The 14,764-nt window shown below is 43.0% G+C and overlaps 1 protein-coding gene across 5 annotated transcripts in view; it reads left to right on the forward strand.

Moving 5' to 3' along the window:
* Positions 1 to 14,764, forward strand: part of PDE7B (phosphodiesterase 7B) — a 162,234-nt gene that overhangs the window by 141,304 nt on the left and 6,166 nt on the right. For 4 of the 5 annotated variants that reach the window (XM_072332305.1, XM_072332303.1, XM_072332306.1 and 1 more), the window contains 7 exons: positions 259 to 354; positions 1,983 to 2,083; positions 3,180 to 3,311; positions 6,007 to 6,098; positions 7,516 to 7,660; positions 9,640 to 9,736; positions 13,295 to 13,375. In XM_072332305.1, coding sequence (XP_072188406.1) covers positions 259 to 354; positions 1,983 to 2,083; positions 3,180 to 3,311; positions 6,007 to 6,098; positions 7,516 to 7,660; positions 9,640 to 9,736; positions 13,295 to 13,375 — 744 coding nt within the window. Of the gene's footprint in view, positions 1 to 258; positions 355 to 1,982; positions 2,084 to 3,179; positions 3,312 to 6,006; positions 6,099 to 7,515; positions 7,661 to 9,639; positions 9,737 to 10,421; positions 10,821 to 13,294; positions 13,376 to 14,764 lie in introns of those variants that run through there. The other variant, XM_072332307.1, reaches the window with a different exon arrangement.

Here is a 14,764-nt window from a genome sequence, read left to right on the forward strand (position 1 = left end):
TCTGTGTCAAACTGAAATAGCAGACACGGTGGGACACCAGAATAGCATTCCACTGACACGGTCATACTGTCAGGTCTTGTTTGTGTAAGAGCATAATATATGTATAAATGCTATTTTTGAGTATATGAGTATCAGCTATGCTGACGTGTTGGGAACTAAGGTGGTAGGAACTCACTAACAGGAAACTAACAACATTCTTTGTCTTGTTTGATAACTACACATTAATGCAATCTGAGAGTTGTTCCTCTCTGCTTTTAGGAAACAGTCTCGTAACGCTGCTCTGTCACCTCTTCAACGTGCATGGACTTATTCACCATTTCCAGCTAGATATGGTTACATTACATAGGTTTTTAGGTAAGTGCTCACCTTTAAACTGTCCTTGAATGCAGGTTACAGCTTAAATAGGGCCTCAAAAAAGGCATTGGCTTGTTCTGCATATCTCTGTAAAATCACAGTGTTGTTGTAATGACTTCAAATATTTCTGTGATATCTACTAGGGTGCAATTTACAGGCAGTAGGGGACTCAATTCAGTACCTGTTAAGTCAGTTGAGTGTCTTCAAAGGCTCTGTATTGGACTTAAGCATCGCAGTACCACAGTTGCACTGATGATTTAGAAAAATGTGTGTCGTGCAGAGATGTGGTAGGCAGAGGAGGCCCACACAGGCAGGCGTGCATTGCAAGACCTACCCATGCACAATACAACTGTGGTACAGCAACATTATTTCACTGACTAATAGACCACTGAGGAGACCCAGGGCAGTTAAAAGCTTATGCACAAAATTTAACGAATTATATCAAGCTGTCTACACTGAACAGTGTTGATGAAAACCCCTGCTGCTGTTACTGCCAACAGATATATTAGCCCCATGCTGTCTGTGAACCAAAGGAAGGAATTGGCCAAAATCAGTTGCTTTCTGCGTCGTGTTTTGAATGCAGCTGAATGTTGTTTTGTCAGTGTCAGAAAGAGCTTCAAAGGCAGGATCTCTTCTTTAAAAATGCACTACTGTTACTTCTGGAAGTCTTTTCTCTGATGTGGAGACATATCTCCCTGGATGTACTAGCTGCTGTGGCGTGGCACCAGGTGAATATTTAGTCAATGAGAGCTGAAGCGTGGAGGGTATAAGGGTTATGGACTATAGCTTCAAATGAACTGAAAAAGAAGTGTTGGCAGGGATTTGCTTTGGTGTGGCCCATGCTGGAGACAAGCACTGTGGTAACTTTACCTGTTTGATCAATTTGATGGTGTGAAGAAGAGCATTTTGGGTGAGCGTTTTTGGGGCTTCTACCATTTGAGTTGTGTTGCCCCAAAATGGTGCAGGTATTGCCGCAAGGAGCAGATGAACATGAAACACAAACCTCAGTGGTCTTGAATGCTAATGCAAACGAGAGTTAACAGGGATGCACTCAGCATTCAGGTGGAACTCTTCCAGCTCTGCAAACTGAAACGGGAGGAGGGACTAGTATTTTAAAATGGAAGCGCAGATGTGGCTGTCACAGGAGATCTTTCTTCAAATACGCAAATGCAGTATCTTTTGATTCTCTGTAGGAATGCCTTGGACTGTAGTCCTCAAATAGCAAATGGTGCCAGGATGTCAGGGCCTCTCCTGCTGCTGTAAATCAGGCCGTACTGCCGTAATGACATATTGCTCCCCCGTGACAGCAGCCTAAATAATTACACTCCGTTGTGGATAAATTTGTCTTTCTTTCTTATTTATTTTACTCCTGAATGAGAGCCTTCACTAAGGCAAGAAAGAGTTGATTTATGAACTAGACCGAGTGTATCCCCACGGGCCTCACAGATCCTTTCATGCATTTTTTTTTCTGAAGGTATCGCAGTAAGGGCCACCAGTAAGCTACAGGTATATGAAGAAACTCCTTAGGCAGCACTGCAAAACCTCAAATTGTATTTTAAACCCAGTTCCCAGTAGTGGCCATGGAATTCAGAGACAAAAGGATCTTTGTGTTCTGTTTTGTTTCCTAGTTATGGTTCAAGAAGATTACCACAGCCAGAACCCTTACCACAATGCTGTCCATGCTGCTGACGTCACACAAGCTATGCACTGCTATCTAAGGGAGCCCAAGGTAAGGACAGCCTTTCACATTGACGTTGCTTTCAGATAATGCTCAAACTTGTTTTCCCAGGATTAAAAAAAAAAACAAACACTTGAAGTGCTATTTTTTAGATAGCAGAAAATGATTGCAAACTGGAAGCCGGCTTAAATTTTCAAACACGCTACTGAAGTCACTTCCCATCCTGTGAGTTATGTATCCAGGTGCTGTTATATGAGCTCTGGCAAGATTTGTTTGGTGTCACCAACCATCCACCTCGTGTGGCAGTCCTCCCAGCAGTGCCATTAGAAGGCAGTGCCCACCCATGCCTTGGTCACTTCAGGATGTCAGCCCTCACATCAGTATTTCAGCATACTAAATTTGGGAGTGAAATATCAAAAATGGGTGTACAGTCACTTTGACCAGCCTTGTTGAAAGGGTATCCTCCATGTGAGCCAGCAGCAGCTTCTTCAATGTTGCAGTAAGCCCTCACAAAATGGGGAGTGTTAGACAATTATGATGATGTTTAATGCATTATTGGAAAGCACTTTAATACTGTAGTCATAGAATTATAGAATGGTTTGGGATGGAAGAGTACTTTAAGATAACCTGTTTCCAACGCCCTGCAATAGGTAGGGACACCTCCCTCTAGGCCAGGTTGCTGAAAGCCCCATTCAGCCCAGCCTTGAATGCTTCCAGGAAGGGGTATCCACAGTCTCACAGGGCTGTCCCAGTGTCTCACCACCCTCACGATAAAGAAATTCTTCTCGTCTAAAAACTTCTTCCAGTTAAAACCATTTCCCCTTTTCCTGTCACCTTATAAAAAGTCCCTCTCCAACCTGTCCCTCAAAAACCTGTATAACAATCCATATATTGCTATAAACAATAAAGAGGTAAGAAATACAGATTGTAGTAACATTAACATAGTCTGACTCTCTGCCGATATTTGTTCAATAATCACCTCAAAAAGGTTGCTCTCAGTTGATTAGTTTATTTTGTTCTTGATGTCTGTGCACAAAACTGAGCAGTCCCATGTAGTCAGCTGGTTTGTTCATCTGCCAAAAGGGGGGATGGGGTCAGGGGAAGTGTTTACTCTTTGCTTTCTTGTTGTGATTAATGTGTGATTCAGCTTGCCAACTTCCTCACCCCATCGGACATCATGCTTGGACTGCTGGCTGCTGCAGCTCACGATGTGGATCATCCAGGGGTCAACCAGCCATTTTTGATCAAAACGAAACACCACCTTGCCAGCCTGTACCAGGTAAAAAGACTCACCAGGTTGATAACATGTACAGTGGTGTTGGTTTGTATTTCTTTTTCCTTTAGCAAGCAAGTAAACAGCAAGGGTGTCTTAAATTGGCATTAGGTTGAAGGAAGCTTTTGCTTCACATGACTAGGAAAATGGAACAACTAATGAATGCAGTAACTTGAAGAAAACAAGATAGAAGAAACCAAAGGAAGAGTTGTAGATATTTACGCAAACATTCCTAGAGATATAAGGAAAGAACTTTAAAGCAACCACTGTAGGTCATGCCACAGGCTGTCTAACCAGTATCCTGTTTCTGAGAGCAACCAGTAAAAGAGCAGAACAGACACCTGGGATAAGTACAGCATTGTCATTCACCTGGTAGTTATCCTCTCTACTTCAACAAGCAGTAGTACAAGGCTTCCTGAAACAAAAGCACAGCTCACTGATGGGGCAGTGACCATCAATGAACCCATCCTCCACTGTTTTCTGTGCTCTTTTCTGAACGTATTTAAACCTTTGGCCCACGTCAATTACTGTAGCACTGCATTTTAACTACAACTGTCATTTATGTATAAGCAAGCTATCTTTGCTTGTATGTGTTTTTGCATGTACGGTATGTGGACATCTCTGTATGTATTCATTTGAACAAAGCCATAAATAATTTTGGTTTCACTAAAAGTAATTCACAGTGATTAAACTGTGATTGTAAGGATTTCTATCCTTCAGAAGAGTCGACTTCAGCCTTTGTGAGAAGGTATCAGAAGCAGAATATTCTAAGTTAAAAATAAATCTAAGTGAAGAGGACTCACTGATAGCTGTGTTTGTTTCTATGCAAATAGAAATCAAGAGTTTGCTGTGACTTGCTTTGTACTTGTCAGGAGGTTCTCTTTTGTTTTGCCCTACCCAAGCAACATTTGGGTTTAACATCAGAAATTAATGTTCTTAGTGCTCAGTTGTCTTTGTGCCCTGAGACACAGAAAGAAGCTGGGCTGTGGGATCCCCAGCCAGAGCACGCTAATGCTCAAAGACTCCAAGCTTTGTGACTGGCCCTGTCACAGACTGGAGATTTTGCCATAGTCCTGAAGTTTGTATTATGGCAGTCTTCTAGTTTTTAGGCAGCTGTGACAGAGACTTCCTAACATACAGCTTTGAGAAATAAATCCAAGCTACTGATAGTTTCTCAAAAAATAATTAAGGAAAAAAAAGCGTGGGAAAGCAATCTCTCTGGAGATCAGAGCTAAAAACATCAGTCTGCGGGCCGTCACAGAGATTTTCTCCCTGCATGGATAATCTCCCCTCCAGCCCAAGTGATCAGATAACTAATGGCAATTAGGCTTAATAAGGCAGTGTTCCTAGGTGGAAGAGCTGACTCCTAATTGTTGGCAACTGCTTCAGGGATTCTGGCTGTCCGCATTTAACAGGGGAGTCATATGACTTCATGCTCACTTGTCACTTGTTAACTTGACCTTTCCTTTTCCCTGTTCCATGTCCTTTAAGTATGGGATACTAGGTGCTCTGCTGGCTTTGAGTTCTCAAATAGCAGCAGGCAAAGAGCGGGGATTTACAGAAATGGAAATCTGGATTGGATACCTGACTTTATTTTTCCTTTGAGTAACTATTAGCTGGATGCAAGGATGTGCTTGGATGCCTGTATGCACAGTCGTGCTCTGGCTCACCTTCAGTGTGACCAACTGTCAGGCAAGCAGGTTTCCATGCAGAGCTCAGGAGTGCTCCATGCCAGCACAGTAAAAGTAGAGGCAGGGCAGAGGCTGACAGTCTCTCAAACTCAGCGGTTGGAAAGAAAAGGAAACAAGCGCCTCTTTCCATGCAGGTAAAGCATTTGTTTGATAAGCAGTGCTTCAGAGGGGGAGAACCAAGGTCTGACAAGGTGGGCTAAGGGCCCCACAGTGTGCAGGTGGCTGAGTGCATACAGTGCCAAGAGGTGCAGAGACAAAACAAAATGCAGAACACCTCTGTTGGGGTTCTGCTTGTAGCTGAGAGCAGGCAGAACAGAAAGGAGAAATCTGATAAGTACCAATCTTTTCTTGCATTTAACACATGGAACTATAGTGTCTTGATTTGAAATTAACTTTATGCCATATTTTAATTCAGCTAGCCCTGCGTCATCTTTTCACAGATATGCTTGCTCTGCATTCCTGACCCAGCTATCTTTCCATGTTTATGTTGATAGTGTGACAGAAGAGAGATGCAAACAACTCAGTAGCAGTGGCTTAGCTCAAAACCACTGCAGGAGGCATGTAGGGACATCCCTTATTTCTCCTTGGTCAGAGTACAGGGTTGCAGAATCCCATCCTGATGTATATTAGGCAAGAGGAGAGTAAGGATATTTAAGTTGGCTGATGAACAGAATTGCTGTCAAAAGTCATGAGACCTGTTCTTAGCTTCATAGCTTGTTCTGAGTTCTTATGGTTGGAAAGTTACTGTTTTGTTGTTGTTTTTCCCCAATAACTAGTGTTAATTTTAGCTAGGATATCTAAGAGTGCAATGTCCTTAACTCTAGAAATCCAGACAGATTCTTCAAATGTGAAAGCTGGTTAAAAAGCAAAGATTTTCATGTTAATCATCTCTCGTTTTGTTACGGTAAACAACTTTCAACCAAGTGTAGGCATCATGAGATGCGACTGATGTGTAACTGTACCATATGTACCTGCCTAATCCTTGCATGTATCCCTTTTGTTCCTACCAGAATGTTTCAGTGCTAGAAAATCATCACTGGAGATCTACGATAGGCATGCTTCGAGAATCACGGCTCCTTGCTCATCTGCCCAAGGAGGTGACGTAAGTGTCAGCTAGAGAAAACACATCTCTGAAACTAATCCTTGGCTTCCGTCACTCTCCTTCAAAGGGGCATGGGCAGAGAGGCCAGGCTTCCGAGTAGGCTGTCCAACTTTCTGGCTTGCCTGGGCTGCACTGAGTGAAAAGAAGTTGTCTGGAGCCACATCTACAAAGATGGCTCCAAAAGTAATGCTACTTAATTATTTCCATGGAAAACAGAATGAACAGAAAGAGCACACCACTATTTAGAAGAGCAAATTCTCAGCTGCAAAACGTTGTTTTTCAACACAGTAACCACCATTAGCTGTGCATTTTCACCACCGATGAATAAGAGCCTGCATGCTGTGCTTATGGAAATCTGCACCAGCAGTGGTGACAGACTGCCACTGTTGCCACGTACTGCCAAAAAGCAATGACACAAGTAAAGCGTGATTGTGAAGTGAGGAGTAATTCTCTCTGGTAAGAGAGGGCTTATGAAAATCAGGTAGAGAGTCACGATCAAATTTGGGATTTCAACTCTATATATTCCATTTGAAAATTCACGAGTAATATATTCATGTGGACTGGAAATGGAGTTGCAAATAAACCAAATGATTGGTGATTTTTTTTTGTCAGTCTTATAACCTGTTCTCAAATTCCTTTATCAAAACGAAAAGCATGGCTGCGTATTTTTCTCTGTTCACAGTACTGTGTCTAGCCAACATATCAAAATCCATAAACGTATCTGCCAGCACTGTGAGCTGGCACTGCCCTGTGCCCCCATGGGGCTGATAGCACTCCCATGTTTGGTCGGTGCTGAGGGGCCAGGCTGCCACCATGATGGCATGGGGCAGGGGAGGCCACAGTGCAAGCTGTGCTGGCCTGCATGCAGCCTGTGGGCCGTGGGTTGAACGTGTCTGGAGAGTAGGCTGAATGTCCTGCTCTTCTCACCAAGGAATGGCGATCAAGCCAATGAGCACCCGGCAATGCTAAGGTTTAATTACAGGTGACTTTGCCAGACATATGAACAAGTTACCTGGAAGCAGTAAGCTCTGTACCCCTCTAGAAATCCTTCACGTTAAATCGGCAACTCCTGTTCAGCACTACTTTAAAGCTGCATTATTCAGTGGCTGGAGTAAGATGTGTTTTTCTAGATGTACCATGCTATTTGATTTCCCCTTTCTTAGTGCTTTCTGGAAGCTTTCACAACCACCTACACAAACAAGCATTTTTCTTCCACATTATCCTTTCCTGCCAGAGCCATTTAGGCAGCTAGAGCAGTTATACCCTATCAGCCCCAGCAGAAAATGACCAATCAGATCAGATTGGATCCGTAAAGGATGAGGAAGCTTTATGCTAGCTGTGGTGTGCAGCAGGTTGTTTTGAGCTATTAGAGTCCAATGGTTCCGTGACTGATGGGGCTTATTTTCCTTAATTGCAGACAAGACATCGAACAGCAGTTAGGCTCCCTGATCTTGGCAACAGACATCAACAGACAGAATGAGTTTTTGATTCGCCTGAAGTCTCACCTTGACAATCAGGATTTGAGACTGGAGGATGCACGAGACAGACATTTTATGCTTCAGGTAAGTATTAATAACTTGTTACCACTATTGCTTTCTTATTCATTTCTCAAGTTGCGGTATTTCTTAGGATGCATTAGAATAGCGCAGGACAGTGTGTCTGACCAATAGCTTCACATTACCTATCGCTATAACCTCTGTTTCTGGCACATCAGAAAAGCTTAAGATGCCTTTAGTATTACCTTACATGATTTCCTTGGGTTAAAAAGCTGGGAATGCAGCAGACATAGGAGAGTGTCACATGCTTAGAAATGATGATAAGCTACTAGTTACTTCTAGACCACCGCATCTCTTTCAGGTAATGCCTCAGTTTTATTCTCCTTATGGCAAATATTGCTTCGCCGGTGTTATTTTCTAGTGATGGGCAGGAGTGCCCCCTTCTTGGTGTTCTTCCCAAGACAACCTGACATCAGGTGTCCAAGTTCTGTTCCTGTGGCTGATGTTCATAAACTGTCTCTGCAGAGACAGCTGTTGCTATGGCAGCAGGTGTTGCTCTACTGAATCTTTCCAGCTAATGAAGAAACCATGTTTTATTTAAAAATCAAACAGATTCAAACTGATTCTTCTAGCTAAGCTTCAGTCATTAGCAGGCTCCTCAAAAAAAGCCTCTACTTATAAACACATTATTGTGATTAAAGTAGCTGTATATGCATGATTCTGTGCAGAAATGACGTCAGTTTCCCTCTTAAATACATAAAAGAGTTTAATCATTGTCATTTACAAAACAAACATCTACATGCTTCCACTCTGCCAAGGTTACGGGAAAGGTGACAGCCTGAAGGAAGTAAGTGCTGATCTGTTGCTTCTTCCCCCTCCAGAAGCGTGGGAAATGCAGCAATCTGCTCGTCTGTCCTTCATGAAACATGGTCTTCTGTCAGGTTCCTGCACAGCCCACGCAGGGCAGGATGATGAGCTTATCGTATTTCTGGATAGATGAGGCAAGAAAGTTGTGCAAATGTCAAGGCACGGGGCTTACAGTTCTCAACTATAGCAAAAAAATTTCCTTATGCACTTCCTTGAAGATAGATAGAAACTAGGGCAGAGGCCTGGTGAGATTTGCTTAGTTGGAGGATTATTTGTGGAAGAAGGAAAAAAGAAAACAAGAAGCTTTCACCGATGAGGATAGGTTAAAGAATCTTGTTTTAATTCACAGTAACGTTAAAGCTAATCAATTTAATCCAGAGAGAAAAGAGGCTTGGAGATCTCTCTATTCTGGTTAACAGATCTGAATTTATACAGGAAAAGCTTCTTTTTTCCTCTCTTAGTGCTGGATGAATTCTGCCCTCTGTCCTGCTTACTGACTGTGTTCAAGTTATCTAGGAAGACGCGAGGCTCACAGCACCTTGTTCCAAGCAGTAAGACAGACAGACCATTACATAGCTCACTTTTCCAAAGCAATTACTTGATTGTAAAAATCTCTTGCCCTGCTGTACTCATTCCCCTGCAAAGCACGTAATAGCACTGGTTAGCTAAGTGAAACCCAGCCAGAGGCATTGCAGAGAGCCCTGTGCTGAACGTTGTAAAGGAAAACACACAGACATTAAAATGAAGTGTAACTAAAGTGAGATGAGAGGTCGCTCAGACCACAGGGAAGCAACGCCTGAACGGTCTCGCACCGGCTTGGCTCATCCTTCCCTCAGCATCTCACACGGAGCTGAGCCAGGCAATCAGCAGGAGCCAGCCTGCAGCTTGTCTTGGCTTGCTCCTAGCAGGGAATATCCAGAAGACTTTGCCATCTTGGAATTTGGCCCTCCTCTTGTTCTCACTGCAGTAAACCAGAGGGCTGAATGAAAGGTTTGTTTGCAGCTGAAGTAAATGCTCTTTCCTCAAAAGGCACATTTGGGTGAGACTCAGCGCCCAACGGGTGATCTTAACCCTTCCTGCTGGTTAGGCCTGGGAGTTTCACAACTGCAGATTTACCACTGAAGCACTCCTGGATAACGATCTCTTTTCTCACTGCCGCTTTTCTCCTTTGCTTTCAGATTGCACTCAAGTGTGCTGACATCTGCAACCCCTGCCGGCTGTGGGAGCTGAGCAAGCAGTGGAGCGAGCGGGTCTGCGAGGAGTTCTACCGCCAAGGTCAGCCCCTGCTCGGGACGCAGAGCTGTTATGTGGAGGCAGCCTGCCCTGGTCCTTGAATCCTCTCACAGTGTGCTGCACCTCAGCTCTTAAATTTTGCAGAGGAACCCACAGCTTGCTTCTGCACTGAGACCTCTCAAGCCAGCCTTAGCATTTCCAAGATGAAACCACGTCAGGGCTACAGTACACTAAAATCACAGATTGCCTTGGGTTGGAAGGGATCATCTAGTTCTACTTCAGGCAGGGTTGCCATGCTGTAAATCAGTCACAAGATAAGGCTGTCCAGGGCCCTGTCCAGTCTGACCTTGAATCATCCCACTGGCTGCTGTGTCTTATCTCACTGTTCAGACTCTCACTACAACTCCTACAAGAGTCTCACCCTTCAAGTTTCCCAAACATGACGCACTCTTCTGTGTACAGATGCAGAGAGTTCAAAAGCAGTTCCCCAGCATGGCAAGCCTCCCCCCCCCTCACACGGCTTACAGGAACAAAGTAGGCAAGCCATTGCTCTGCTAGAACCTATTGCAAATGCTTCAGACCCCTGCAGAGAGCTCAGTCATGCAGGGCTTTTTTTAAACCCAGTAATTGCACCATTTGGCTCTATCTGCATAGGCAAGGTCATGCTGTGCTACAACATGGGCAGGGTGCAGCGGAGTTTAATCACTGCTAAATTCTTTGTTCACAGCATCCTGAGAGCCTCAGGCAAGCGATACAAATTCTGGAAGAGCACACAATGAAGTGCTCAATTCAGTTACAGTTCCGCTGTGTGGAATTAAGCGACGTTTGGGCTGGTACCTAGTCCAGTTAGTCCATAGCACTAACAAACAAGGACAAATAGGACAAGTTAATTTTTGGCCAACATCAGTTTAAACTGTTGAAACGTCTTTGACTTCGATGCTTTTGCAGCAACAGAAGCAACTTGCAGGATGTGTGTTTGTGTCATCAGATGTATAGCCATGGCATAATATCCAGGACATGAGGGCAGGGCCCCAGTTGTCCCATGCCACATCTTTAGGACCTCGACGGACCATGCTAAGAAAGGCAGCAGCCTCAGCTCTTACGGACTTCTGCTTTTTCCCTGAGACTCCCAATTCTAAAATATACCTCCGAGACCAGTTTTATATGCACTATACATATGAGAGCAGTTAGAGCTGTGTGAGGAAAATAGGAGCAGTTATGTAGGAGCCTGTTCAGAAAGCTCAGTTTGACTGTCACTGGTGGCTGTGTAGTCGTGGTAAGCGTGGACCAAAAAACTAAATATCATGTAGTCAGATACCATTATTACTTAAAGTATGTATTATTTTAGACCTCTCTACCTCCTTAAAATCGATGATGCTGGCTCTAGAAGGTATTTTTTGTGACATTTGTAAACCATTGCTCTTCTGGTCTGATTTTTAACTACAGGTGAGGCAGGTACTACCAGAATTAGTGCATTGTTTCGTTTTCCTTCTGTTATGGATGCAGAAGTTTGAACTCTTCAGTTTATGTTTTCTTACGAAACATTTCTAATGCCATTTTAACACCATTTGATTGTTTGTGAGGCTCAAAATGCTTCCCTGATATTTCCTAACTACCTAGTTAAAATGAAAACGCTCCCCTCACATTTAAGAAGCAATTGTGCTGCAGTAGAGAGAAAGGTAAGGCTTAAAAATGCACATAGCATGTACAGGACTATAGCAGCTGAGTGGCACTAAAACATTCAAGTCAAAATTGTCCATTACTGGGTATAAAATAAATGGGCTTTCAAACAGAAACAGCGGATATGAAGCAAAATGTTTGTTTTAGGTTGAATTTGATGTTATGTCTGTTCTAGCATAACGTTATTTATGGATACATTTCTTCTAAACAACACTTACAGTATCCATCCTTATTAGTAAATAAAATGGACAAGCAGAACTGCACAGCCTGTATATAGCTGTGTTGTATATATATATATATATACCTGTTCCTGTATATAGCTGTGTTGTAGTCAGGAAAGGGGCTGTACCTCATGCAGTACCCCAAAGACTTGAAGCCTGCTAGTGTCTCTGAGAGTGCAGGCAACCACAAAAGATGAGTGTTCCACTCACAGTGTTTAAAACAATATTAATTTGCAGCAGTCTTCTAATGGGCTAATGCTTGCATGTGGAAATCAAACCTCCCCTGTGAGACAGGTGGTTGCTGTCTGCATGGCAACAGCATCTTCAACTGGAGAAAACAAGGCTCCCTGAGTGCTGTGCTGCTGAGTTCTTGTATGCAGCTAACCTTTAGAATCATAGAATCATAGAATGACCCAGGTTGGAAAAGACCTTGAAGATCATCAAGTCCAACCGCAGCCTAACCAGTACCCCATCTCTTTGGTCCTCTGCTGCCACTCCAGCATCTTTGCAAACATTGCTATCCATTGCCATTATGTTCTTAGCAATCACAGAATGGCCTGGGTTGAAAAGGACCACAGTGATCACTTAGTTTCAACCCTCTTCCTGTGTATAGGGTCACCAACCACTAGACCAGACCACCCAGAGCCACGTCCAGCCTGGAATCCAGCTAATTATAAAAAATAAATTAATGTAAATAATAAATATAAAAAAATAATAAATAAAAAATATAATAAATAATAATTTAAATAATAAACAAATGTATTAAATAGTAAATAAATGTATAGAAGTGTTCTGCGTGACCCTTTTCTACTGACTACGTGTAAGCATTGTCACAGTGGCCAGTTTGGTCAGTTTTGCTGCAGGTGGGGAGGCAGTTAGGGTTAGGGTGGCAGTTAGGGTGAGCAGATCCATCACTGCAGCTGTTCATCAACAGTTTAAAGCAGACTGTAGGACCAGTCACTGCAGGAGTCTTCAGGACAGTTCCAGATTCACACCCAGAAACATCATCCTCCAATTGATCCTATACTGCCTTGTGAAAGTGGGAAGGAGGTCAGTAAACCACTTCATTTCAAGTCCATTTTGTGCAGGAGACTCTGTAAGGACTTCCTGGATTACCCAGAGAATTAATGATGTAAGTTCAGCATAAGGCTTAGCCCTCATACCCAACTATATATGACACAGATGTAAGATTAACTTGAATTTCATCCTTCTTTCCCATTTACAACCTTAATCCTATGATTTTTGACACATGAATTGCTGCTCTGGCTTGTAGTAGTTTGCTGGTGCAGACACAGCTGTGGGCTTCCAGGCACCATCATCCTTCAACAGCAATTTTCACAAGCACACAGAAGCAACTCACTGTAGCACTGCAGTTTTCTAGTAAGATGTGAGAGAAGCTATCTACCTTAAAAATGAAGGTTCTCAAAATGCTGACAAAGTGTTGACATTTAATGTTCATTCAAAATTCACCTTTACTTGGAGAGATTTTTCTTCTTTGCATGCCTACTCAGTTTTCTTTGATACCTTGAAGAACAAAAAGAGGCCAAACAAACAAATAAGGTACTTAGACATCTTATGTGGTTCTCACTGGTGCCAGGTTCCAGCTGCTCAAAACCATACAGCTGCACTCATTGTATGAGTCTGATGCAGATGTGGAAATAAAAGTAGCAGAAATAATTATTTCTTTTTAATGTTGTAGGTGACCTGGAACAAAAATTTGAACTGGAAATAAGCCCACTTTGTAATCAGCAGAAGGATACAATCCCAAGCATTCAGATTGGTAAGTAAGTGTTAGCTTCATTCTGTCTCCTCCACGTTTGTCTATCTCAGTGTGGCACAAGCTCAAACAGAAACTGAAACTTGATATGTGATAAAATCCATCTGCAACATAAACCCAGTGAATCAGCAGCAAAGGTCAGCTTTGTGAATACTGAATACCTGATCTAGGATTGACTTCTTGCTGTCTTCATCAGTTGACATGTAACAACATTGCTTCAAATGCGTCATCAGCCAGTTGCAAGCTTATTGCTGTGGAATACTTTGGCTGTTTGGGATGATGAAGGAAAAGCATCTCCATAACTGCTGAGCACTCTGCAAAACCTCACATTTAAAGTAGCAGCACCCTTGTTTTCCTGTCCGGTTTCCCCACAGATTCTTTGTAAACACTCCACAGTATGATGCTCCTGCAGGATCCAGTGCAGAACATGTAAAGATTCATTAAGAGCCTTCAGGCCATGTTCAGTGTTGCCTCAGTAGTTCTCTGAGTATCTCAGGGCATCAAGTCATGGCAGCAACTCCAGCTTTTTCATCTTCTTTTTAAAAACATTTGAGCTGTCCTCCATAAAGCCTGACGCATTGCCTGCCCAGCACTGAGCGGTTCTCTCCTCTGTGCTGCACTCTGCCATCCCCACAGCCTCCCCTTGCTGGACAGCAGATTGAGCTCAAGCAGCGAGCAAGTTTCCATGGCAGTGCTGGCAGATGACTCTTAGCAGCCCAGTGGTTACTTTGCAGTTAGCATTTCCATAAGTGCATCTGCAGTTTCACACCATATGCTTAGGATGTTAAGCAGATAGCTGTATAACCACAAAACGCTACCTGTATCAAAACAGAACAATTGCTTCTTAGGTGTTTATCTTGCTCTTCCAGAAATACCATGAGGCAGAAATTGATTTAAAGTAAGTTGTCTGTTAACCCAGCTGTATTACTGTATTATTAATTGTATTTACAGCAACCTGCAGATAGATACTACATGCAGATAAACCAGCTACCATTTGTCTGTCCCCGTGTAACAAGGATACAGCCTTGCTGCACAAGAGTGGCCTTTGAAACGTTATTTTTTCTGAGCTTGTTTTTATGGGACTCAAACTGCAGTTTAAGCCTTAAAAGTTTTATTTCCATTTGTTTTCATCTGTCAGTGATTTTGCTAGAAGTACATGAACTTAAATACAAGCTTTTCCTGTATGCAATACAACCCCACGTTAAGGTCACTCTTCAGCAGGTCAGAACAGACAACTATTTCTGACGCAGAGAAGCTGTTGCATCGCCTTCCCATGTGATATTAAAGGCCAGCACACACATCTCAACTGCTGTCCTTGTCTGCACTCTGCAGTACAAAAGATATTTATGACATGTAAGACAGTATATGGAAGCCCCCGAGCTACTGGAGCCT

This window comes from Excalfactoria chinensis, chromosome 3 (assembly GCF_039878825.1).
Source record: "Excalfactoria chinensis isolate bCotChi1 chromosome 3, bCotChi1.hap2, whole genome shotgun sequence".
Taxonomy (NCBI): Eukaryota; Metazoa; Chordata; class Aves; order Galliformes; family Phasianidae; genus Excalfactoria; species Excalfactoria chinensis.